Source organism: Terrapene carolina, unplaced genomic scaffold, assembly GCF_002925995.2.
Source record: "Terrapene carolina triunguis isolate 2854851 unplaced genomic scaffold, T_m_triunguis-2.0 Scaffold42, whole genome shotgun sequence".
Taxonomy (NCBI): domain Eukaryota; kingdom Metazoa; phylum Chordata; order Testudines; family Emydidae; genus Terrapene; species Terrapene triunguis.
This window is the reverse complement of record NW_020664393.1, coordinates 66060641-66086132: the sequence shown is the minus strand read 5'-3', so window position 1 is coordinate 66086132 and position 25492 is coordinate 66060641. Positions and strand designations below refer to the sequence as shown.

The 25492-nt window shown below is 40.8% G+C and overlaps 1 protein-coding gene across 3 annotated transcripts in view; it reads left to right on the top strand.

Annotated features, from left to right (window-relative positions):
- The window catches only part of LDAH (lipid droplet associated hydrolase), a 187337-nt gene that overhangs the window by 37198 nt on the left and 124647 nt on the right, over positions 1 to 25492 (top strand). For all 3 annotated transcript variants that reach the window (XM_026655710.1, XM_026655703.1, XM_026655700.1), the window contains one exon: positions 5003 to 5137. In XM_026655710.1, coding sequence (XP_026511495.1) covers positions 5003 to 5137 — 135 coding nt within the window. The remainder of the gene's footprint in view (positions 1 to 5002; positions 5138 to 25492) is intronic.

The following is a 25492-nucleotide window of genomic DNA, read 5'->3' as shown; positions in this document are numbered from 1 at the left end:
ATAGATAGCTTGGTTCTTTTGAAAGTGCGTGTGTGCGCGTGTGTGTTTAAACAAACCTACAGTTTCCCTCTGTGTAGCTTTCCAGAGGAAATGCCAAGTTGTGTGGCAGCATTGCTATTGTTTATCAATGAAACATTGGGGCAGAACTCCAGCTGGTATAAATTGTCATATCTCACAGCTAAGTACCTTCATGGGGAGAAAATACCAGATACTAAAGGGCTCTTTAATCTACCGGAGAATGGCATAACAAGAACTCATGTCTGAAAGTTAAAGCCAGACAAATTTAAATTAAAAATAAAGGACACCTTTCTAACAACGTGAGTGATTAACAATTGGAACAAATTACCAAGGAAGGTGATGGATTCTCCATCTCTTGAGATCTTTAAATCAAGACTGAATGTGTGTTTGGACGATTCGCTTTAGCCATGCAAAAGTTTATTGAGCTAAATGCAGGGGTAAATGGGTGGAATTCTCTGGCCCATTTTATACAGAAGGTCAGACTAGATGATCTGATAGTTCCTTCTGGCCATAAATCCTATGAAACTGAGAGTTTATTACCACTCCCCCAGTTTTTGTGCCATCTGCAAACTTTATCAATGGTTTTGTTTTCTTCCAGGTCACTAATAAAAATGTTCACTAGCGCAGGACGAAGAACTGATCCCTGAAGGACCCCACTAGAAACACCCATTAGATGATGATTCCCCATTTGCAATTACATTCTGAGGTCCATCAGTTAGCCAGCTCTTTATTCATTTAGTGTCAATTTTATATCGTTCTATTTATTAATCAAAATGCCATGCTGTACCCAGTCAAACACCTTTCGGAAGTCTAAGTATTCCCGTGAACAGTGGTACCTTTATCAATCAAACTTGTAATCTAATCCAAGAAAACAAAATCAAAATATTTGTTTCTGTTGTGTTCACTCCTTATCAATAATTGATTTGATGTTTTTGAAAATATGAAAACCATAACAAAGAAAGCACAGTTGGGGACATCTGCTTAATATGTACTTCTTCCTATTGATTAATCTTTGGAACTTGAAACTGCTACCGTACATGAATGATTCAGTTGCCCTGAGGTGGTTGAGAAATGATGTGTTGCTCAAATAAACTTGAGTACCCTGCAAATGGTGAAAGTTGATACAGCATATTGCATTCACTCAGGGTTTCCATTTTTCAACAGTTACTTGCTGGGATAAAGAAATCGAGATAAGCTGCATGGTTTTTGTTTTGATGCTATTGGGAAATCTGTAGAATGGACAAATGAGCAGTAGTACATTGCTCCAGGAGCATTTATCATTGTGATAAACTTGGCAGTTCATCCCACAAGGTAAATAGAATTTAAATTGTTTAATTAGATAATATTTTGGTTGCAACAGAAGAGCTCCTAAAACTACATATTTTGGTCACAAACCAATGCACAGACTAAAACTCATTGTCTTTCATTGATATAGAATATGTGGGTTGGAAGGGACCTCAGGAGATCATCTAGTCCAACCCCCTGCTCAAAGAGGACCAATCCCCAGACAGATTTTTGCCACAGATCCCTAAGTGGCCCGCGCAAGGATACTCCTGCCTAGGAAACATTTGTTACCTTGTAATTGTGATGCATGGAAATGCTTTGCTTAGATTCCTTTTGCACTAAAAACAACAACCCGGTCCCCAAAAAACTCTCCTTTACTGACAGACACCTTTTGTGTCTTTCAGACTGACCAGGTAAAGCTGCTGAACATTATACTGGGGTGTAGAAGTTTGAAGTACAATAGGTTGTAAACTCCACTGGCTTGGGGATTGCAAATGTTACCCTTAACTGGATGCTTAAATTTGTCTACAGTGCAGCTGGGAGTGTGCTTCCCAGTGTGGGTAGACAGACACATGTTAGCTCTGCTTGAGCTAGCATGCTAAATATAACAGTGTAGCTGGTGTGTCATAGGTGGCAGCCACCTGAGCACAAGCCCACCTGGACCCCCTCATTATGTACTTGAGCAGCTAGCCCAAGTTACTGCCTATGCTACCCCAGTTATACTGCTATACTCAAGCATACTAGCTTGAGTTGAGCTAGTGTGTGTCCGTGCTCGGATTGTAGACATACCTTGTGTATGTCCGTCTACCCAGCTGCATTGTAGACATACCCTGAGAGGCTTCCATTTTGCACCACTTCTCAGGCGTCGGCATTGTGGCTTTTCGATCGTGGGCGAGGTGCTATGCTCTGCTGTCAGTTACACTGCTGCAACTCTGGAGTAACTCCATTGGAACTGAAAGCTCAATAAGCAATTTGCTTATAACTATTCTTCAATTCGCTATGGAATTTCTCTACTACTAGCTACTAACTATTCTCAGTTCACTTTTTGTTGGTTAAAACCTTGACATGCTATTGATTTCTCTTATTAAGGAGCTCACTTTGTGGCAATGGTTCTCATTTCTACCCTTTCAAGACATTTTTAAGTATCAGTAGCTATTTTAACAATTGACTGCACAGTATTTCTTTTATCCTGAGCAGGTACTTATAATGAGGGTTCGGGGTGGGGCGCACTTGCCTGCTTTTTATGGGTCTTATCTCTCTTCCCTGTCTAAAATAAACTTCAGGTAGCAGCTCCATTTATCAGAGGATAAAAATCTCCTTTGTCTCAGAAAGGCATTAGTCACAGGTGCCCTGAGCTATATAGAGGATTTAACACAAAGCCTGACAAGTACGCTATAAACACTTCAGACTTTCACTATTCTTCAGCGGGTGGCTGAAGCATGAGAATACTTTCATACTAGCTGCCCTAGTTGATGATGGGAGAGAATGTGTAAAAGCTCTGGACATTGTAAGATTGTTTTTTTCTCTTTAGTTGTTTTTGAGTTAATAAAATAGAAACTGGTTGAAAATGGATATTGGAAGCATTCAGAGAGGAAAATATCTGCTTTGAGGTTAACTGGATTCCTTGACCATAAAACACCTTAATGCATTGTATTTCAGAGTTGAAGTATAATGCAGGAACATTTTTCAGTGACCAGATACACTATATCTCTGGGTAGCTACTTTCATCTTCTATCTTGCTGAAAGACAGGCTTCCTTTTTTGTAATGTGAGTTCAAGATGTTTGTCAAGTGGTGCCTAGAGTCCTTTCCAATATCTTTCTACCTCTCTACATGAAGCATTTTTAAGGAGTGCTGTTTAATAAAGCATTTCTGTGGTATATATTTTTGCATCTGTTTTTATTTTCTCATAAATAATTGTTTAATCAAAAATCCTTTTTTGTTGTTGTTTACTTGACACGTATGATGTAGCTAAGTTGTATAGAATCTAGACATTTAGAAATGGACACATTTTTAACTTTTCCTAATTATTTTTTCCAGGTGCTAATATAAACCTTGTAGTGCTTCTTTGATTATACACACAATATTTTTATCTGTTCGCATTGTAATTTTGCTAATGAACATCATGGGCTTGAATACATAAAATGGTGTTGAGTGAAGTCTGTTTAGATCTGTACAGTTTAGTAACAATACATTTATTTTTAGAATAGTACTTCTATTAAACCTCAAACAGTCAGACCTAACACAAGCAATTAGCTAGAGATAAGTGAAGAAGAAAGTGCACATTCAACATGTTCTAGGGAACACCTCTTTGCAGGGCACTGTATTTACTGTATAATACCTGAAGAATAAAAGGGCTAAAGTGAGAGATTTAAAATAAATGAAAATATGCAGCACAGAAAGAAAAGGAGGTGGAATAAACTTAGATCTGATCTACACACAATTTTTTTACCTGTATAACTATTTTGCTTAGGGGTGTGGGTATTTTTATCAGAATAATTGTACTGGCACAACCCTTAGTGTGCACACAGTTATGCTGATATAAAGGAGCCTTATACCAGGATTATTTCCCTTCTGGCACCTTTATACTAGCATAACTGCATCTACGCAAATAGGGCTGGACTGGTATAACTGTACTGGTATAGTTACTGCTGTACAATTTTTGTGTGCAGAGAAGCTCTAAGTGGTGTTCAGCTGATAGCACCCACACTTTAAGTGCTACTGAAGGAAGACTTGCTGATATACCCTTAATGTCATGATGCACTCTGCACATTTTTAATGGGCTGTATTCTGAATTTCTCAGTCACCAAAGTCTGGAAGTTTAGCCTGAGAAATGGAATTAGTGAATGTTGAGTATGGGTTTCACGATATGTCCCTAAAAACAATAAATATTGTGAATGGAATTTTCAAAGGCCCCTCAGGGAGTTAGGCATCTAAATCACATTCAGTTTCAATGGGAGTTAGTCCCGTGGAGTATTTGAAAATACCAGCCTGTATTTTTAAATAAGTATTGGTGATAATTAAAAAATATATATTACGCTGCTTCATCTCGAAATATACTTGAAAGCTGCTTCTAGTTTATAATCTAATTAGCTGCCAGTGTGGACATGATCGAAAAATGTCTCATTCTTTTACTGGACCAAGAAATACCTTCACATTCCCAATGTGACACAAATCAGCTTTTAAAGAGATAAAGGAATGTTAATGATGTTTCAGAGAATGGAGTAGCAGAACATCTAGTATCTACATCAGTGTGATATGGAGAAATCATTGTGATATTTTCATTCTGCACTCATCAGTGGGTTTCCCCAGAGCTAACTTTATATTGTCATTTGATATTTGTTAGTATATAAGGTAGGTATAATTTATATGAGTTTTCAGACACAGTTAACAGAAATCAAGAGGATGGACAGGGAAAGCAGCTTGACCTTCAATGGAAAAAGAGTTATTGCTTTCAGTGTGGGTAGCAATGCACTTTTCACTGTGGTTACTCTCTCAGCTTGTCAAAATATACAGTACCCATGGTCTGTAGAATTGAAGCAGTTTGGTACTGTAGTGAAATAAGGTGTACAGAAATATCAGAGGTACGAGACATAAGAACATAAGAAGATGCAACAAATGTTTGTTTTATACAGAACTGTGTTGTCGTTTGTCAGTTGTTGTAAGATCAACATGAACACACTTGTGTGTTTCTCTTGTCAGGTAACCCAGGACTGGCAGGCTATTACAGGACCTTCATACGGGCATTATACCATGGACTAAACCGGCGGTATCCAGTTTGGGTTGTGAGCCATGCTGGGCACTGCAAGCCCCCTAATGGCATGGGAATGACAGAAGGTACTGTACTGTAATTTGTAACATACACAGATTTTACCATAGCAGTGATTTGTCCTGCAAAACCTATGTTTATTAATAATATCACTTAACACTTCCATGGCACTATTCATCTTTGGAATGCCCTGCAGACATTCCCTCAGAACAGCCTTGTGAGGGAGAAAGTACTGTGAGTGTTCTTATTATCGTCTGTAGGCACCTCTACATGAGAGAGTTGCTGTGGGTTCATTGAAAGTGATTTTAACTGATTTTAGTTCTATTGTCGCAAGGAATGTGGACACTCTTAGTTCAGTTTAAAGCGGATTTATTTTGGTTTAGCATAAATCAATTAGGGATGGATTTAAGGTAATTGGAAATATTTTGGTCAGAAACCAAAATTAAAATGTCTATACGTTGATTTGCACCAGTGTCACTAGATTTATCTTAAAACTGTTTTTAAATCGATTAGTGCAACTTCAGTGTGTAGACAAGACCTCTGTCTTATAGATGGAGGGAGGGACCAGGGAGAAGGAGCACAGTGACACAGCCCAAGGCCATGGAAGTAGTATGGCCATATCCAAAACCGAGGACAAGGGTTCCTGGCTCCCAGGCCTACACCCTGACCACTAAATGGTACTTCTCTGGTCTTAAATTACTTTCTTAACTCTTAGACAAACCTGAGCATTTGCTCTTTGCATTTACACCTGCACAAAGCAGTTTTCAGGATCAGGGGCTTAACAGCAGAAATGTTTAAGGTCACTTTCCTTACCATAGCATTTGCACCTGAGCTTTTGAGCCTTAGTATGTGCTTCTGTAATTTCAACGTTAAAAGTGAAATCTGAAACCTAATGGTGTTTTTGTCAAATTGCTACTAATCATTCTGATCAAGTGTCAAACTCTAAGGCAAACATTAGCACTTTGTCAGTGGGATGAGAATTCCCCATACTTCCAACTACTAGCTATACCATAATATATGTTAAGATCTGCACTTGCTGGTAAGCCTGCAGCACCATGAAGTTAATAAAAGTATAGATAACTGTTGAGGGATAGCTACAGAAAAAAATGAATGAAACGATGCAGGGTTTTAGTGTAACTTCTTGTTTATTTTATTAGGAACAGGAAGTTCAAATCCTGTCAGTGTGAATTTAGAAATTATTTAAAAATATTCCTCAGGCAGCTTTTTCAAACTAGTCTTCTAGGAAATCCAAAAATGTTAATAATTTTTAAAAATTTTGTATTACTAAACTGGTTTCTTGAGTAGGGCAGCAAGCTACACTCTGTGATAACACGTTAAGCATGTAACAACAAAAAATCAGTTAATTTCTTATTAACCCGAGGGAAAATGCTAAGCAGCTAGAAGTCCTCGAGTTAATCTTATTATCATAATCATAAATTGAGTGCGATTGGGGAAACAGATGTTGGTCAGTGTTGGGAGAAAGGAGGAGAAGAGGAAATAATAAAAAAGTAAATTTTGAGTCATTAGAAGCTGATCCCCTTTCCTGCATTTGTTTATTGCAACAAATGCAGTGAACTAAATCATGAATTAATTGCAAGTGCTTTACCTGAAAACTGCAAACTAAAGCCTCAAATGATGGATTAAGAAAAGAGGAAGCCAGAATGAATCTCTAAAAAAATCATTTGCGAAATGTATCTATGAGGTGCTGCAGTGTGAATAACCCACCAAAGTGCCTTAAAGAGTCAGCACAAGGAAAATGCAGTCAGATCACACCTGCAAGTGTACAGTGCAAAAATATAAAATACTCATATTACACAATACACTCATGTTACACAATACACAGTTGAAAACTGAGGGAGGTAGGAAACCTCAGAAGAATGAAAGTTTCCTATTCATTTGTCAGGATGCAAAAAAAAAAAAAAAGTGTCTTCACTGCTGTGTAACACACATCTGCAAGCACATTCCTCTCTCAACACTAGGGCATGGGTGACTTTTTTCCAGTTGATACTGCGTTTGATTTAAACATCCCTGCTATTTCTTCATTGTGTTCATTCAGTTTGCAGAAAACAATATTTTATATTAAGTTTGCTCTTTTCCAAAGGGGTCTAAAAGCCCATTACAAATTATGGGGCAAATCCTGACTTCCTGTGTAAGGCTCAAGTAGCAGGGTGCCTTGTTTCGCCAAGGGGAATGGAAGGCTCTCCATAGACTGTGGGTCAAAATGGCTGTAGTCGCCAGTATGTTATCTAAATCTTCTCTGCCCTTCACAAAGGGGTTTGGCTGGTGGATACAGGTGATGGACCCATTTTCTATGACCCTCCACCCCTCATGCCTCCTACGTCAGCCCCCAACATACATCTTGCAGCATTCTGGATAATAAAACCCCTGAGGAACACAAATCTATAGGCACAGGGGGAAAGGATCCTGCTCTCTGCTGCTGCTATCTATTGGGCCCTGAATTTCTGGAGAGTGGAGTGCTAGAAACAGAATTTAAGCCTATATAAATGCTGCAGGAGGATGGAAACCAGGTGGATAACTGACACACTACGCAGCAATGGAGGAAAAGGAGAGTTTGCCCAAGAATACTAGGGCTTAGATCTTTTTTCTGTGGACTCTTTCACGTCCCCAATAAGCACCAACAACCTCTAGTTTTAAGTTCTCATTTGAAAGACCCACACAAAGAATTTCAGGAAACCCAATTTCAATACAGACGCTCCCCGGGTTACGCAAACCCGACTTACGGAAATCCGCACTTACGGAAAAAGTTCTGGTTTTTTGCGTAACTGTCGGAGATACATTCCCAACTTATGCAAAATTTGACTTACGCAAGGTGTTCTGGAACAGAACGCATGCATAAGTCGGGGAGCGTCTGTACTTGGGAAGGATGAAGGGATAAACTGATTATGCTAGTAATTAAACCTGTGATTCAAGAGTCTTTCAAATCTGAGCCTTAGAGCAGTAAGAAATGTGTTCTTTTCAAAACCTCATGCATCCTCAGAAGAAAGGAGGCTCCATCCCCTTGTTGCTCAGTGAGCATTGACCTTTTACACGTAGAGAACAAAGTCTACCAGAGTATTTGTTGCCTTAGTGGAAAGAGATTGTGGTCAGGCTGTATTCTCTTAAAGAATCTCAGAAAGGATCTAAGGCTGTATTTTGCTCTGCTGTCATCTGTCTAATCTTTCTCCCCTTCATGGGGCAAGGCCCCATTCCACAAGAGTGCAAGCAACATCTATGGTATTGCTTCAAGAAGTTCTACTTGATATCTACTTGATATCTTACATGTTTGTAAGACTTTATGCTTTGGTATAAGATTCCTCCGCTGATGTATCCTTTGGAATGGTGGTCCTTCATTCAGCTCTGCTGCTTGTGTCCTCACACCCTCCTCCTACTTGAGTACTGCTTGTCAGTCACCCATAGGGACCAGTACTTGAAGAAGAAGAAGAGACCTTATAGTAACTGAAGGTTCTTTGAGATCAAAGAACCTTGTGGTTCTTGTCTGTGTTCCGCTACCTATCTTCCTTCCCCTCTGCTTCGGACCATCTTTTGGATCGTGACAGAGAAGGAACTGAAGAGGCTGTCGGTCTGCCCCTTCCTGTATCTCCTAGGTCGGGGGCATGAGGTGAGTGAGAATACATATGTGGCCCAATGGACACTGCTTTCAAAATTTCAAAATCCACATGCTCCCGGCATGTGGAGCGCCTGCGTACACCCAGTGGAATACAGATGGGGCCACACATCTTGAAGAATCTCCGGTTACTATAAGGTAAGTAACTTTCTCTTCCCTTTTATAAGTTTCATTCTCTGTGTTTGTTTTCCTAATAGTCTAAGGAGAACCGACAGATGCACCAGTATTGTGTACTTTCGAATAAGAGACACTGATGGTAACAAAATTGTTGTTAGCAGTGCATGTTGCTTAGCAATTTGGTTGTGAATGGGATCTTAAATAACCCACCATTTGCTGCTGTGGCTTGTGTAAAGCAGTAATCATATGGTATCTGGTAAAGGAAGCTTCTCCTGTCATCCTTGCCTCCTGATACGGATTGAAGCAAAGAGGCTTAGCACTCACCAATTTGCATGATGCTCCCTGTTCGGAGGTAGATATGTTGAGTTTTAACTGATTTAAGTTATATGTTTCTGAATGTTGAGTTTAATCAGTAATTTAGTATTATAATTCTACTTTTAGCAACCAGTTGTGCATAAATTATTCATAATTTTCACTTTCACTTAGCCAAAAATCAGTCTTGCCCCTTAGTCAAAAAGAGTGGCTCATCTTCCAGCTCAACTGTTATAAAAATCCTTGTAGGCTGAACACTGCTGTGATTGTTCACTATATAGAGCACCTGATGCTGAAGTATTTAAAATTGCAAAAAGGAGAGCAGCTCCTGAGCACTTTCTTGGACACACTGTTTAAAAATCAACATAATCTATATATGCTGCATAAACGTTTGCAGAATCTTAAAGGTGTTGCTTTTTCCTTTGCAATGCCTAATATTGACACTTTGACTCATAGTTTTCCTAATGGTTAATGTGCTTGAGTCAGTCACACAGATGCTACCTATGAACGGCTTCTTTTATAATGTCATAAACACTGACTACTTATTTATCCTGGCAGTTTTGTCGGCTACGTGAAATGTATTATGATTTTATTGGTGACTGCCTTTATGAGCTGTGAGTATTTGGACATCAGTTGTTTAATTTCAATTTAAAATACAGGTTTGTAAGAAACAAAGGGGGAAAAAGTATGAACCCAAACAGATCATAATTCAGAATAGCAATGTCTGCCTTTAATTAAAATAAACAGTGAAAGTATACCCATAATTAGTTTATTTGTCCAAGTTTGTAGGGTTTCTTTTAGCATGTCACTAATAAAAGGGATTTGCATTACTTTTCTTTGAGATTTCCGGTCACATTTTGATGAGAAATGTAATCTTCTACAGCTCATAGAGTAACATGTTAGGCATTGAGAAAGTTTATTTAAACTACAAGTTAGTGCTTTTCCTATAAGAGGCTTTTTAAAATACATTGCAGCTCAATGCCCTGGCTGTCAAAACAGAGGCTACTGCCTGAGAATGGATGTCAGTTTGTATTTTCATAGGGATTAAATAGATGGGCCTTTGAGTTATTAGCAAGACTAAATGCGGGTAATGATGGTGTATAACTGGCATTTAGGGAGCAAATAGAGTAAAAATGTGCAGTGCTTGATATATGGAAAATGTTTACTCTGAAAAGGAACAGTGGGTAATTAAGAAAAGAATGGAGGGAAATGGTTCTCCAGGAAACAGTTAATTACTGAAAGAGAATAGTATAGATACTTTAGCGTAACTTTGTAAATGACATGTCATTATTTTCAAATAACTTCCTTTTAAAAAAATTACAAAAGTTCACCAAAGATGCAAATGGGGATTGCTTGAGGAATGAGGTACCATTGCACATGGGTAAGTTGTGGTAGAAACTGGCTCTGTGTTTATAGGTTGAAATGTCCATGCTGCTACCAAGAAATACAGCCTGATTCTCATCTCACAACATTGTAACTCAGGAGCATCTCCACAGTGTTAAACCTATTTGGGATCAGAATCTGGCTTAAAATAGTCTTTGCAGTCAAATTCCTCCTCCGTTATTTTTCTTAAAATGAACTCCTATTGTTTGGAAAATGAGAGATGAATTCATTTATTTAGAAATTGAATACCCACCATCTTAAGTAGTTCAGTGGTCTTTTGTTTACTTTGTTATAATTATCATCCACATTTTACAGGCAAGGATCTGGGGCACTGAGTATTGCCCAAGGTCACGCTGGATGTCTGTGGAAGAGCTGGGAATTGAACCAGATCTCAAGAGTCCCAGCCCATTGCTTCTGCCACAGTAGATCCTTTCTCCTGCATGCAAAGTGCCCATAGTGCTCCATAAATAATAACAAAAGGTGCAGACAGTATCAGGGTTGGTAGGAAAAAAAGTCTCTTCTAAAGCATTCAAATTAAGTGCTTGTTCATTCTTTTGAAACACTCCACTCTGCTTGGATTTTAACCCTGTCTTTATCTCCAGATACATTTGTATAAATAAAGTAGACACACATAAGCAGCCGTGCATTACAATTGCGTTCCACAAAGGTTTTTGATGACTTGATCAACAATAAGGAATACAATGTCCCTGGCCAGAATATGAATAAAAATCCAGTGTTTCTTCCCCAAAAACCCCAAATGAAATTGTCTTCTACAGATACTTTTCTATGTTGCATTATAAGGTCAGAAAACTTGTATTTGAATTTTAAATCTTTAGCTTTTTTATTATTGGTTTAGTAATTTACGGTAGTACCCATAATGTGTTAGGTGCTATAGAAATATAAAGTAAGGTATGAGCCCTGTCTTAACGAGTTTATAATCTAAGGCTAGGTCTACACTACCCACCTGAATCGGCGGGTAGAAATCGACCTCTCGGGGATCGATTTATCGCGTCCCGTCGGGACGCGACAATCGATCCCCGAATCGACGCTCTTACTCCACCAGCGAAGGTGGGAGTAAGCGCCGTCGACAGGAAGCCGCAGAGGTCGATTTTGCCGCCGTCCCTACAGAGGGGTAAGTCGGCTGCGATACGTCGAATTCAGCTACGCTATTCGCGTAGCTGAATTTGCGTATCTTAAATTGACCCCCCCCCTGTAGTGAAGACGTAGCCTTAGACATAAAGTAGACAGATGGACAGGTGGTACACCAAAGAGGTAAAATGGGCAAAGTGGTTTTTGGTAAAACAATGTGTGATAGTCTATATATAAAACCATTATGTTATCTCCAGTCAACTATTCTATTGAAAGATGAAGCTAGGCAAATTCAGACTACAAATAATGTTTCTTTTTTTAACAGAGTGTAATTAACCATTAGAATAATTTACCTTGAGATGTGCAGTATTATCTATCATTAGATATCTATGAATCAAGATTGATTGATTTTCTAAACGATATGCTCTAATTCATCCAGATGTTATAGGTGAAATTCTTGATGCAGGAATTACTGGATGAAATTCTATGGCCTCTGTTATGCAGGAAGACAGCTAAATGATCATGAGGGTTCCTTCTGGTCTTACAATCTATGAATTGATGATCAGTCAGTTAATTTCATTTAGCCATCATGGTGGAAGAGAGTATTCATGAGCATGTTAAGGGCTGAGTCAAAGAATCTCTTCATTGATTTCAGTGGGCTTTGGGTCAGGCCCTTAATATGGAGAGGGTAGTCCAACACATTCAGAAAGTAGGTTGTATGCTTAAGCGGCAACATGGAAGAAGGCCCAGGAAAGGGTAGTGGGAGAAGCAGACAAACAGCACCTGAAGATATGGATAGCTTTAGGTTGCATCCACCAAAATGGTAACATTCTTATCAGTGTAAAACAATGACAGTGAAATGGCTATGTATCAAGTATCAGAGGGGTAGCCGTGTTAGTCTGGATCTGTAAAAGCAGCAAAGCATCCGACGAAGTGGGTATTCACCCACGAAAGCTCATGCTCCAATACATCTGTTAGCCTATAAGGTGCCACAGGACTCTTTATGGCTATGTATGTTCTCTCTCGCTCCGTGGGGACATTTGGAAACTCTGTACTGTGTTGTTTCTTTGGTTAATTGCCTCTTGGCTCTGTTTTAGGATTTACTACCTGACAAAATGGAGTTTGTGGTTCCATTTGCAAATCCTCTCTGTGTAACTAATATTGGGACAGATTCTGCCTTCAGTTACAATGCTATAAATCCAGATTAACCCTAAATGAAGTCAACAGAGTTACTCTGGATTTACACTAGAGTAAATCAGGGCAGAATCTGGCCTATTGTGTAATATGTTGGATCATTGTTTGTCTGCCAGATGACACAATATGAGGGTGTGCATGAATGCCAGAGAAGGACCATTCATTTGTGTAATCCTATGATTAACTATTCTGCTAGGAAAATGGCTAAAATAGTAGTCTGAAGAAGACAAGGAACACTGTGTGCCATAATAAGAGGGTTGCGTATTATTTTAGGACTGTGATTCCCAAACTGCGGTCTGTGAGCCACTGGTGGTTCCCAGGCACTTGCTGGTGGTCTGTGGAGAGCTGGTAGATCAGGCAGTGTTGGCTCTCACACTTGTTCCTACTTGCTGAGATGTATTAATGATAGCTAAGAATACATGCCGTACTTTTCTAATAATATTTTTGTGTGTGTAAGCAATTACCATGGTGGTCACTATGCCACCACTAATGGGATTGTGGCCTGCACAATGGCAAATGTCAAGGGAAGTAATCCAATGAAAATGTCATATTACAGGGAAATCTAAATGTAAATCAGTTGTAATAGTGACTAACCAACTTTGCTCTCATTATTGTCTCTGTATAAGCAACAGGGAGGGAGTTTATGGGAAAGGGTATGAAGTCAGAATACATTGGCAACCTTATGGTTTTTAACTTATTTGGAAGCATGTCAAATGTTTTTAATGCTTGCTTGTTTTGAAAAATACCATCTCTTTGGGGTGACTGGGTGTTGTTGACAAATTGTGGGTCCAGTGTTGAAATAAGTCAGCTCTAGGTTTGTGTCTATGGCATTTTTCTAGACAACTCCTGAAAATGTAGTGACTCCCCTTCTGTGCTTCAGCAAAGAGTATATTTGAGATGTTGAATAGCAAGTGCAGTATTAAAAACGTGATCAGATTCAAAGGCTAAATATAAGGTGGTGCAAGGTCCACAATTGGTAGGTAGGTGTAAGAGAGTTTTAGGTGGGTGATTTGGGTACTTAGTGGGCAGAAGACAGGGAAGTAGCAGAAGAAGCAACTAAAGAGTGTAAAAGTGTAAGGCCTTGTGTACACTACACAGTTTTGTCAACAAAAGTCAGCTTTCGTCAACAAAACAGTGGAGTGTACACACTGAAATGTTCTTCCCACTGATGTAACTCCCCTGCTATGCCAACATAATAAAACCACCTCGATGAACGGCATAGAGCTTTTTGTGACATAGATAGAGTGACGCAGCATCAGTGTAGACACTGCGCTTGGTTATGTCACCCTAATTGGCCTCCAGGAGGTGTCCCACAATGCCCATCCTGATCGCTCTGGTCAGCAGTTTGAACTCCACTGCCCTGAAGGTACACAAGTATGTGCCCCTCACCTCGTTAAAGGCCCTGGAATTCCTCTTCCTGTTTGCTTGGCGTGCACAGTTCACAAAGCATCTTTCCAGCCGACCATGCTGGCTTTCTGCAGCAGACGCTCTCCTGCGTAGAGCATACCGGAACTGTTGGATCTGCTCAGTCTATGGGGAGAGAAGGCTGTGCAATCACAGCTTCGCTCCCGCTGTAGGAAATTTGATACCTACAGGCTGATTGCTAGTGCCATGCAGGAGAAGGGGGCACAAGAGGGACACGCAGCAGTGCCGTGCTAAGATCAAGGATCTGAAGCAGGTGTACCAGAAGGCAAGGGAGGCCAACCGTCACTGTGATGCAGCGCTGAAGACATGCCACTTCTATAAGAGCTGGATGCCATCCTCGGCAGTGACCCCACCTCCACCCCCAAGAGCCTCTTGGATACTTCGGGGGGATTCAGTGGCCAGCAGACTGAACCCCAGTGACAAAGTGGTGGATGATTCAAGTGGAGCTGGAGGACGATATGGAGCAAACAGCAGGGTCATCCGGTGGCGTGGTGAGTCAGGACCTCTTTTCCACTCCAGAGGGGTCTAGCCAGTCCCAGCACTCTGACTCTGGCACGCAGGATGCAGAACCGGGAGCTTCCGTAAGCGCTCACTTTGCTTTGATACTGAACGGTGAAAGGAGTTTGAGCTCTTCTGTACTTTGTTGTATGGTAAAAGAGGAATAAGGGACAGAAATTAACAATGGAGCCTGTGCTTCTGCCCAGTGGGTCCATGGGGGAAAAGTTTGTTAATGAACACAGGGATGTTCCTGTAATCCTCCATAGGGATCTCTAGGAAACTTTCCTGTAGGTATTCTACAATCCTCTGCTGAAGAAGGTTCATTGGTAGAGCGGCCTTGTTTCTCCCTCCCGCTGTACGAAACTTTGCTGCACCACCCGGTAATTATTTCTACAAGGACCAGCGCAGCACACAGGCGAGCAGCATACGGAGCCGGTCTGAAGCCACACGCATGCAGGAGATGCCCCCTTGCATCCTGGGTTACCCTTAGGAGTGAGATCCTGGGTTTGATTACCCAAGTGTGTGGAAAAGGGTACCAGTATTCAGAATAGTCTCCCTAGCTGCTTGTCGTAACCACTTTTGCAAACTACCCTTTGTCCCTTCTCCCCCTTGCCCGCCTGTTGCCCCCCCCCCCCCGCCAACTCACCATATTTGGGACTCAGGCCGACCTGTATGTTAGCCCAGGGACAGTGAGACATAGGTGCGTGTAACTTTAGTGACTCACAGTACTGTCTCTGTTCATTGTTTCTTTGGCTTCTGCCGATGTACCCTTGAGATCCCACTCCTCCACACCGGCAGAGCACTTCCGTCAGATAAGGCGGCGAACCAGGAGGCATAAGGAGGATATATTTCGTGAAGTGCTGCAGTCAACAGATGCAGCACATAGTGAAACAAGAGGGAGACCCCAAATTAATGAAAGACTGAGGCTAGATAGCTTGGAAAGGACTCAGAGGCAGGAGCAGATGATAAAGCTCCTGGAGGGCCAGACAGAGACGATGGAGTCCCTCATTACCCTGCAATCTGAGCTCATCCATGCACGACTCCCCCTGCAGCCATTATAGAACTCCAATCTATGCCCTACCCAAACTCCCCCACAGCAGTCCTTGCGTGTTCCCGGTCCCTCACAGTACCCCCCCCCCCATGCACTCCACACCTAGGGACTGATTTCCTATAGAAAGCTGGAGTTACACACAGTGGTGAAAACCCTAACGGCGAGACTGTTCCTCATTGTCATGTCCCCTATTTTACCAAAAAAATTTGTTTTGTCCTGTTATTAAAATGAGTATTTGTAACAAACACACATTGATTAGTGCTAACATTGAAACACACTGGCTATACAGTTAACTCTCAGGAAACAAGCAAGGTAATTCAAGGCTGCAAGTAATCATTGCTTGGCCTAATGCATCACATAAAGACACATTACTGGGAATCATTGTCAAAATGCTCCTTCAAAGCCTCCCTGATTCAAATAGTCTCTTGCTACGCCCCTCAAATTGCCCTTGTATCTGGCTGTTCAAAATCAGCAGCCAGCCGATCAGCCTCAGCAGTCCACACCAAATATTTTGTAGAGTACAGCAGGCCACAATGACCATTGGAATATTTTCCTCATTGAGGTCTAACCGGCCAAAAAGACAACACCAGCGACCTTTTAATTGGCCAAAAGCACATTCAACAGTCGTTTGGCACTTGCTGAGCTTGATGTTGAAGTTCTTCTTGCTGCTGTCTAGGTTCCCGGTGTAAGGCTTCATGAGCCACTGGAGCAAAGGGTAGGGGGGGTCTCCAAGGGTTACTGTGGACATTTGCACATCCCGCATTGGGCTCTTCAAGTCTGGAAAGAAAGTCCCAGCATGCAGCTTTCTATACAGTCCAGTGTTCTGAAAGATGCATGCATCATGCCCACCCTGCATTGAGGTCAGTGAAATGGCCCCTGTGATCCACCAGCCTCTGTAAGACCATGGAGCAGTAGCCCTTTTGGTTGATGTACTCCGTCGCAAGATAGTCAGGGACCAAAATTGGGATGTGTGTGCCATCTATCACGCCACTATAGTTAGGGAATCCCATTGCCACAAAGCCATCAATTATTTCCTGCACATTACCAAGAGTCACAGTCCTTCATAGCAGGAGGCGATTAATGGCCCTGCACATTTGCATCACCACAACCCCCACGGTGGACTTTCCAACCCCAAATTGATTTGTGACTGACCAGCGGCAGTGTGGAGTTGCCAGTTTCCACACAGCAATCGCAACTCGCTTTTCCACAGTGAGGGCAGCTGTTATTCTGGTATCCTTGTGCAGCAGTGCTGGGTCGAGCTCAGCACCCAGTTCCATGAAGGTGGATTTGTGCATCTGAAAGTTTTGCAGCTACTGCTCATCATCCCATACTTGCATCACGATGCAATCCCACCATTCAGTGCTTGTTTCCCTAGCCCAGTATCGACAGTCCACTGTGGCAAGCTGCTCCATGAATGCCAGCAGTAATCTTGAATTCTTTGTTTCCATGGCACACAACAGGGCAGGCATCACCCATTCACGCTCTTGTTTCACAGCTCATGAAGTACTGCAGGACCAGCCATGTTGTGTTCAGAGTGCTCATCACCAGACTGGTCAGCAGTTCAGGATCCATGCTGTCAGGCAGAGATGGTGGGCACACAGTTCACAAGAACAGTTGAAAAATGACGCAAAACAAAGTAGGAAGCCCATGAAGTGATGGGATGGGAAGAACGGCATCACGGGACAGCGAGCACGTCCCTATGATGTACTGCGACACAGGATGTTGAGTTGCACAGAGGGGTAGCTACCCACAGTGCAACACTCTCTCTCTCGATGCTAGAGCACCAACTGTGGACGCTATCCACCAACGCAAGGAGCGTTGTGTGGACGTGCACAACCAATCTTACTAAAGCGACTTATGATCGTCAACATAACTTAAGTCAACTTAACTCTGTAGTGTAGACATGGCCTAAATTAAACTACAGTGCCTAGACACACACACTTAATTTATGCCTGTTTACAACAACTTCTGCCCCAAAGGCATGCAAATTACATCAGTTGAAACCCAGTACCTTACACCAAGATATATATCTGCAACTTAATTTATCGCTCAATTTAGCCTCCAAAATTTGTCCTCCAAGTTTATATTAGGACAGGTTTTTTTTCTTTTCTGATTTTGGTCATCATGAAAGCTGCTTGTTCTTGGAATTGTGGATAGCATTGAGTCCAAAGAAATGCAGTCAGGACCGAATTCTCGAATCATGGCATCTTTTGGCTGTGTTAAAGAAAACCAAATCATGAACCTGTTATCCAGGCAGAGTTAGGCAGGCTTCATTTGTAAGCATGGATTTTAAATATAGGTAGACGTTGAGCTTCCTGTTTATGTAGCTAGCTACTGCAAGTGATGATTCACTTTGAGCCCCTCACATGGGATTCGTCACCAGTGAGCTATCCCACATCAATGCCTGTGCAGAGGAACTGGTTGTTTTCTCAGGACAGGGCAGGAACTGCCTCAACACAGACTAGTCATGCTGCCTATCTTGATGCTGCAATCTCTGTTGCTCAAAAAGCTTGTACTTCTCAGCCTTTTGAGGACTGTTTAAATCCTAAATGTACATCATGAATCATTAGTATTGATATAAATGTGGACATTTTTGTCATTGCTTGGCAATACTTATATTTCACTTTACGGTTTTATTACTGGATGCTTATTTTAGGGAAACAAATGTACATTTCATTTTATGAACCCACTGGAATGTATTAAATTGAAATGTGTGAAAAGCAAATAGCCCTAGAGATGCTGCAATGTTTTATTTACTGTGACTTTTTTTCCTTTTGAGCCGCATGCAGTAAATTATTAATAAAGACCCTGATTGAGCAAGATACTTAAGCACATGCTGAACTATAATCATGTGAGTACACCTAATGGTGATTCCTGGCACCCAATTAAAGTCAATGGCAAAATTCCCCTTAGATGCTTAAAGCTAGGCAAGGGCTTAAGAACCTTGCTCAATCATGGTCAAAATGAATGAAATGGAATTTTGCAGCATGCATCAAGGAAGTGTGTCTACATTTTCCTGTTTATTTTCTTAGCATCCCACCCAAACATTTAGTAACTTTAATGATAAAGCCAGATCTTACAATGTTGTGCGTGCAGTTATTTACTTACTTGAACTGAAAGGCTACAGACTTGATTCACAAAAAGAACAGGAGTACTTGTGGCACCTTAGAGACTAACAAATTTGTTAGAGCATAAGCTTTCGTGGGCTACAACCCACTTCTTCGGATGCAGCTTATGCTCTAATAAATTTGTTAGTCTCTAAGGTGCCACAAGTACTCCTGTTCTTTTTGCGGATACAAACTAACACGGCTGCTACTCTGAGACTTGATTCAAATATTATTTGATATTCCGTGGACTTCAATGGAGTTATGCCCAATTTGTAGTGGTGTGAGAAAAGACTCTGACTGTCTTCATTTGTATTGTTGCCATGTGAAAGATTTGCATTCTTGAGCTGTCTGTGTCAAGGTTTTCTACAGTGTCCATCACCATAATAGCTATGGGCTTTTTTCTTAAAGAACGTCCACTAGTACATTTCTAATGCATTATTCAATATTTCACTAATACTTTTTGTTAAAATAAATCTGCACTATCCATCCCAAATTACACATGAGCTTAGTATGTTTATATTTTTAAAGAATTGTTTGAAAGTGACAATTGCTGAATCCCTAAAATACTCTTTGAGATTCTTGTGTAGAAAATAAGAGGCATGTTAAAATTTGTTGATAGCCATCCATTGCGGAGTTTAAACCCTTCACTGACTGCATTCCATGGAGCTTTGGAGCTAAGTTTTAGGATTGTTTATGGATCGTTTTCAGCCTTTCACCCCATGACACAGGTATGTTCTCCAGCTGATACCATCATCTCTAATTAGATGCAGATGGCTGTTTGTGCACGCACAAAAAAGTTTGAACCCAAAGGAACCCCATGAAAAGGTAACATTTGTGTCTTTGGTGTCCTGCCTTAGAAAATAGGCCATAGTTCACTGAGTTGAGCAACAGTGTGATGTTTCAGTATATTTTGTTTGTGCCTTTACTGTCTTGTTGTTTGTAAATGTATTAAGAATGAAATTTGGTTTAAATATAGTAAACAAGAGATTGGGGTTGGTGGGAATAAATAATGTTATAGAGACTTGATGGCATCAGTTCAACAACTGCTAACGGTGGTTTTCTTTTTATTCCACCTGATCTACAGTGTCAAGAACCATTACAATATGAATTTGGAAATCTCCGTCTGTTAGTGCAAGAAACATTGCTTGATATAATTGTTTGTTGGTAGTTATGTCTCTGAATATAAACCCATAACCTGTTTGGGGGGGGTGTTGGGGGTCATGGAGTTGCCAATTAAATTCAAATTTGGACCAATGCAAAGCAATGCACGCTGGAAGGAGTAGCTCCAAGTAACAGAGAATTTATTGCATCCCTTGGTCGTCTCTTCCAATGATTAATTACTCTTACAACTAAAAACTAATTAGATAAACTACTAACGGGGATTCCTTTAGAGCCGAGTTGTGACCTATGGGCAGCAGGGCTGCTGTCCGAGGATGCAGGAGGATCAATGGAAACAATGTCCCAGGCTCAGACTGAGCAGGTTGATATTGCTGCTGTCCTGCCTGAGCTTTTTTATTTTTAATTTTTTTTTCTTTCTGATGCTTGACGGAACTACTGCTAACCTGCCTGAAGTTACTTGCTTATGTGTTTTGCTGAAGAAAGGAGTCTGGGGGTCATAGTAGATCACAACTAATCATAAGTCAACAGTGTAACACTGTTGCAAAAAAAAAAGCAAACATAATTCTGGAATGTATTAGCAGGAATGTTGTAAGCAAGACACGAGAAGTACTGTATATACTCGTTCATAAGCCGAATATTTTTGGTTAAAAAGTTATGCATCAAAGAGCAGGGGTCGGCTTATAAAGGGGTCTACACCAAAATTTGATGATTTTAAACTCTATGGAATCATTGAATTGAATATCTAATACATTGTCGTTTTGTTTACCTGGAGCGTCTGCAGGCATGGAGCCCCTCAGCTCCCTGTGGCCGCAGTTTGCCTCCCAGCTAATGAGGGGCTCCATGCCTGCAGACACTCTAAGTAAACAAAATGTCCCGACCCGCCAGCGGCTTACCCTGACAGCTGGGAGCCAAAGTTTGCCAACCCCTGAAATATAGGGTTGGCTTATGAAAGGGTCATAGAGTTTTTGCTATTTTTACCTAACCAGGTTGGGGGGTCGGCTTATAAACGAATGGGCTAATGAACGAGTATGTACGATAGTTCTGCTCTATTCTGCACTGATTAAGCCTCAACTGGAGTCTTGTGTCCAGTTCTGGGAGCCGCATTTCAGGAAAGATGTGGAAAAATTGAAGAAAGTCCAGAGAAGAGCAACAAAAATGATTAAAGATCTAGAAAGCATGACCTATGATGGAAGATTGAAAAAATTGCGTTTGTTTAGTCTGGAGAAGAGAAGAGCAAGAGGGAACATAACACTTTTCAAGTACATAAAAAGTTGTTACAAGGAGGAGGAAGAAATATTGTTCTCTTTAACCTCTGAGGGTAGGAGAAGCAAGGATGGTTTAGGTTGGACATTAGGAAAAACTTGCTAACTCTCGGGGTGGTTAAGCACTGGAATAAATTGTCAGGAATGGTCTAGATAATAGTTAATCCTGCCATGAGACTGGACTAGATGACCTCTCAAGGTCCCTTCCAATGCTATGATTCTATGATTAATGTACTAGAAGCACCTCAGAATCTTTAAAGATTGTGAGGTGCTCATATGCTACAGTATTGGGGGGGGGGGTGTCAGCTAAATGGGAGGAATTTTCAAAGGTGCTCAATATTCACCTAATTTTTTGCTCCCAGTGAAGCAATGGTAAAACTCCCAGTTAGTTGGGCCTATGCTGAGCCCTTTTGAAAATCCTACCCAAAACTTTACCCGTTTAAAATTGCAGACAACTGAATAGCGGACAGAATTGAATTTTTAAAGTAGCCGTGAAAGCCCTGAAGTGATGTAAATGAAACTAAGTGTAGCTAACTAGCTACTCTAATACAGTTAGTACGGTAACTGATTTAGTTAAGTTAGTTAAGTATATGTTTAATTCCTTTAAATACTAAACTTGGACAATATTATATTCATAAAAACATACAGAAAAAAGGCTACTGGTGTAGTGCCCTCATTCATCTACATGTATTTGCTATTAAGACACTAGTTTGATAATCCTGTCTTTTAAGAAGATGCCTCCAGTAATAATAATGGATCATGTACAAATTATTAATTATACAGTATTGTATCTGTTCCCTTTTTATCAGGGGACCATCACCTGCCCTTGCAGGTGATGCATTTTTCCCCTCTCTCATTGCTATTATTCAGCACTGGTGGGATGGTAAAGGAGTCTCTAAATGCCATAGCTCAGATCCTCAGCTCGTGTAACTTGATGTTGCACCATTGACCTCAGTGGATCTATGTCAGTTTGTACTAGCTCACAATGCTTCAGTAATGATTTTAGCTATGACCTTTTTAAAAAGTTTAACCCCGGTTCTCCGCTATGACTAAGTGATGCACATTGTGTAGCGTGTCAGACAACGGGAGCCAGCTGGGACTCCCTGATTCCTGGTCACTACTCCCCTAAGGTGCCTGCTCTAATGCTCACTTTTGGCATAAGTGGCACAAAGTGAATTGAGCAGACTACAGAATCTGGCTCACAGGGTCCAATCTCCCCTGCTTTATATTTTGTGTAGTCATTGATGCTTGTGCAAAGTGAGTGGGAAAACCACTGTTTTGATTTTGTAGCATTTTACACTCACTTTGTGCTCACTTTGCATGGGTTTAAATCAGGGTGGATTTGATTTAAATCACTAGTCAGGAAGACTCGATTTAATCATGGATTTCTACATAAAAGTGCATTCTTGTTGGTTGTTACAACCTTAATACATATTCTTCACAGCTCAGAGATAGATGTAGGTTTCATTTTTAGAAGGTACACACTATACATTTTTAAAGTGATTTATTTTGAAAACTTTTCAGATTAGTTTTACAGCTATATCGGAAAATGAATGATCGGTTATTTCATTACAAAGGTAATTGAAGCAGATATTTATGAAGTCATTGGGAGGTGAACTATCTCCAATTCAACAGGTTAATCATTAATATTTGGAGGATTTTCTTGCCACACTGTATTAGGAGGAGAACATCACCAGACAGACATTTAAATTGTTTTATTTACCGTATATACTTGATCATAAGCCGGTTCGCTTATAAGCCGACCCCCCCAGGATGGATAAGTAAAAATGGAAATATTTATGATCTATTCATAAGACGACCCTATAATTCAGGGGTCGGCAAACTTTGGCTCCCGGGCCATCACGATAAGCCGCTGCTGGGCCGAGATGGTTTGTTTACCTCAAGCGTCCGCAGGCACGGAGGTAAACCTAAGTAAACAAAGTGTCCCGGCCCACCAGCGGCTTACTCTGATGGGCCGGGACAGCAACCGGTGGGGAAATTTGGGGGGGAGGGAGAGGAAAGAGAAGCTGGGGGTCAGAGGAGTAACCCCTGTGACCACCCCCCACATGATCCCATCCCTAGCCCAGGACCCCCACACTCTCCCCATCCCATCCCATCCCTTCCCACCTTAGCTGGGGCGGGCCAGGTGAGGATATCTCTGGCCTGGCCAGAGCTGCTCCAGCAGGCTGGGCAGCGCAGCCACAGCCTGCTCTGGCGGGCCAGACCAGGCGGCATGGCTGCGTGGCCGGGCGGCACGGCCGCAGCCTGCCAGCCCTGGAGCTGCAGCTGCTTCGGAGGCTGGGGGGAGAGCAGCGTGGCCAGAAGCGAAGAGACTCTTCCGTTCTGTCTCTGCTGGCTGTGCTGCCTCTCCTTGCTCCCTCTGTTGGGGGGAGGGGCCGTGTCCCACCTCTCCCTCTCTATACCCGTTCATAAGCCGACCCCCTTCTCTGGTGCTTCCCTTTTTTACTAAAAAAATTCGGCTTATGAACGAGTATATATGGTAACTAAAACAACGTTATGTATTCTGGATTTTTGTCTTCAACAGCAAATATATAATATTTTAACAAAACAAGCATATGAATTTTTGAATTTAGTTAAACATTCAAGTTTTTTAAAATCAGGTTTGTTTTTGTTAAAATTGTTTTTAACTAAAATAGTTAAATGAAATATTTAAAAAAATAATAATTTAATCAACTATGTCAGCCAGTTCAACATGAGAAACTTAAAATATTGGCTTCTGCAGCTAACTCAGTTGGCTTCACCTTCATTTTGCTGTTTGTTCGTAATCTGGAAAAGAAAAACAAGCTTTCCTGCTTTTTCAGGTCCCAAACAATTTCTCAATTTGGAAATGAATTAGTCCAAAGGAAGAAAATATTCTTTCTATACCGGCAGAAGAAGCTACTGCTGTTAAAAGTGAGATTATCACTTCAACAATCTCTGAATCCAAGAGTTTACGTGACTTCCACCAGTTCACTGGTGTGATTTTCTTTAAAACATCATCAGCAAACATATATTTCTTGAATGGTTCTTATTCCCAAAGTGGGTCTCTTTTATGGCCTGCTGCCATTATAGGTTTTCCCTTCTAGTGCGAGAGTGGTATGGTAGATCTCAAATCAGTTAAGGCTACACTCAGGAAGACCTCAAGACTTCTGGAATATGCTGCTCAAACAGTTTCACTTTTGTTTCTACTGCCTGTCCCTCCCTTCTCATGTTTATCTCCAGACTTCTTCTCCTTGTAAATCTATTCCACCTCCAACAATCTTCTATTCATTGAACTATTTGAAACTTTGCACTTTTACATATAGGTAAGGGATTGACTCTGAATACACAAATTTGCAGAGGGACAATAGGGTTGAGGTCTGTTATTTCTCACCTCTATATATTTATTATTTATTTATTTAAAAACATTTTTGCTGTTAACAAGCATGTTATCTCTGGAGACACAAATCCACAGTTTGAGAACTGCAAAACTAAGCATCTCTGATGGTATCTTCTAGACTGAGCACTGAGTCCCATTGGGTAGATAGAAAGATTAACCTAAATAATCCATACAGAAGCCCCTGGAACCCCATAAAATTGGATCCCTAATCCATGAACTATTGGAACTCATTTACAAAACTTTTCTTAAACATTACATGAATATACTGTCTCATACTATAGAATTAGAATGAAGAATCCCTATTCCAGGATGAGATATATTAGTTTTTTTTTCCTCAAAAAGCATTTTATCCAAAAAATCCGATTTAAATTAAAAAAATCTGATTTTTTTTTTAAATGATTGATTTTTATCCACCCTGGTTTAAATGGCTACACATAGTGCAAGGCAGTGGTGAACTGGAGTCTGTGGGTGAAATCCTGGCTCCATCAAAATCGAAGTCAGAATTCCCATTTACATCAGGGGGGCTCGGGTTCCACCCTGTAGCTTATTTAAACAGTGTAGGCTTATTTATTGATGTTTTATCAGCCTTCTGTGTATGCCATTTAAAACAAGGAAGCATTCCAACCTTCAAATTATTATGTAGCTTAGGGAAACAAAGCAATTTATGTTAACAATCAGGACAGTGCAATATACATTCTTCTACTGCCAATAGTTTTAAAATAAGGTAGCAGTGTAATCGAGAAGATTGCCATCCTGTTACCAAGAATCCAGTTCTTCTTTCATCATTCATGAAGAAAGAGCTGGTGGCTTTCAAGTGTCTGCAAAGATTCTTAGTCCTCTATCTGAGCTATAATGCTGCAGG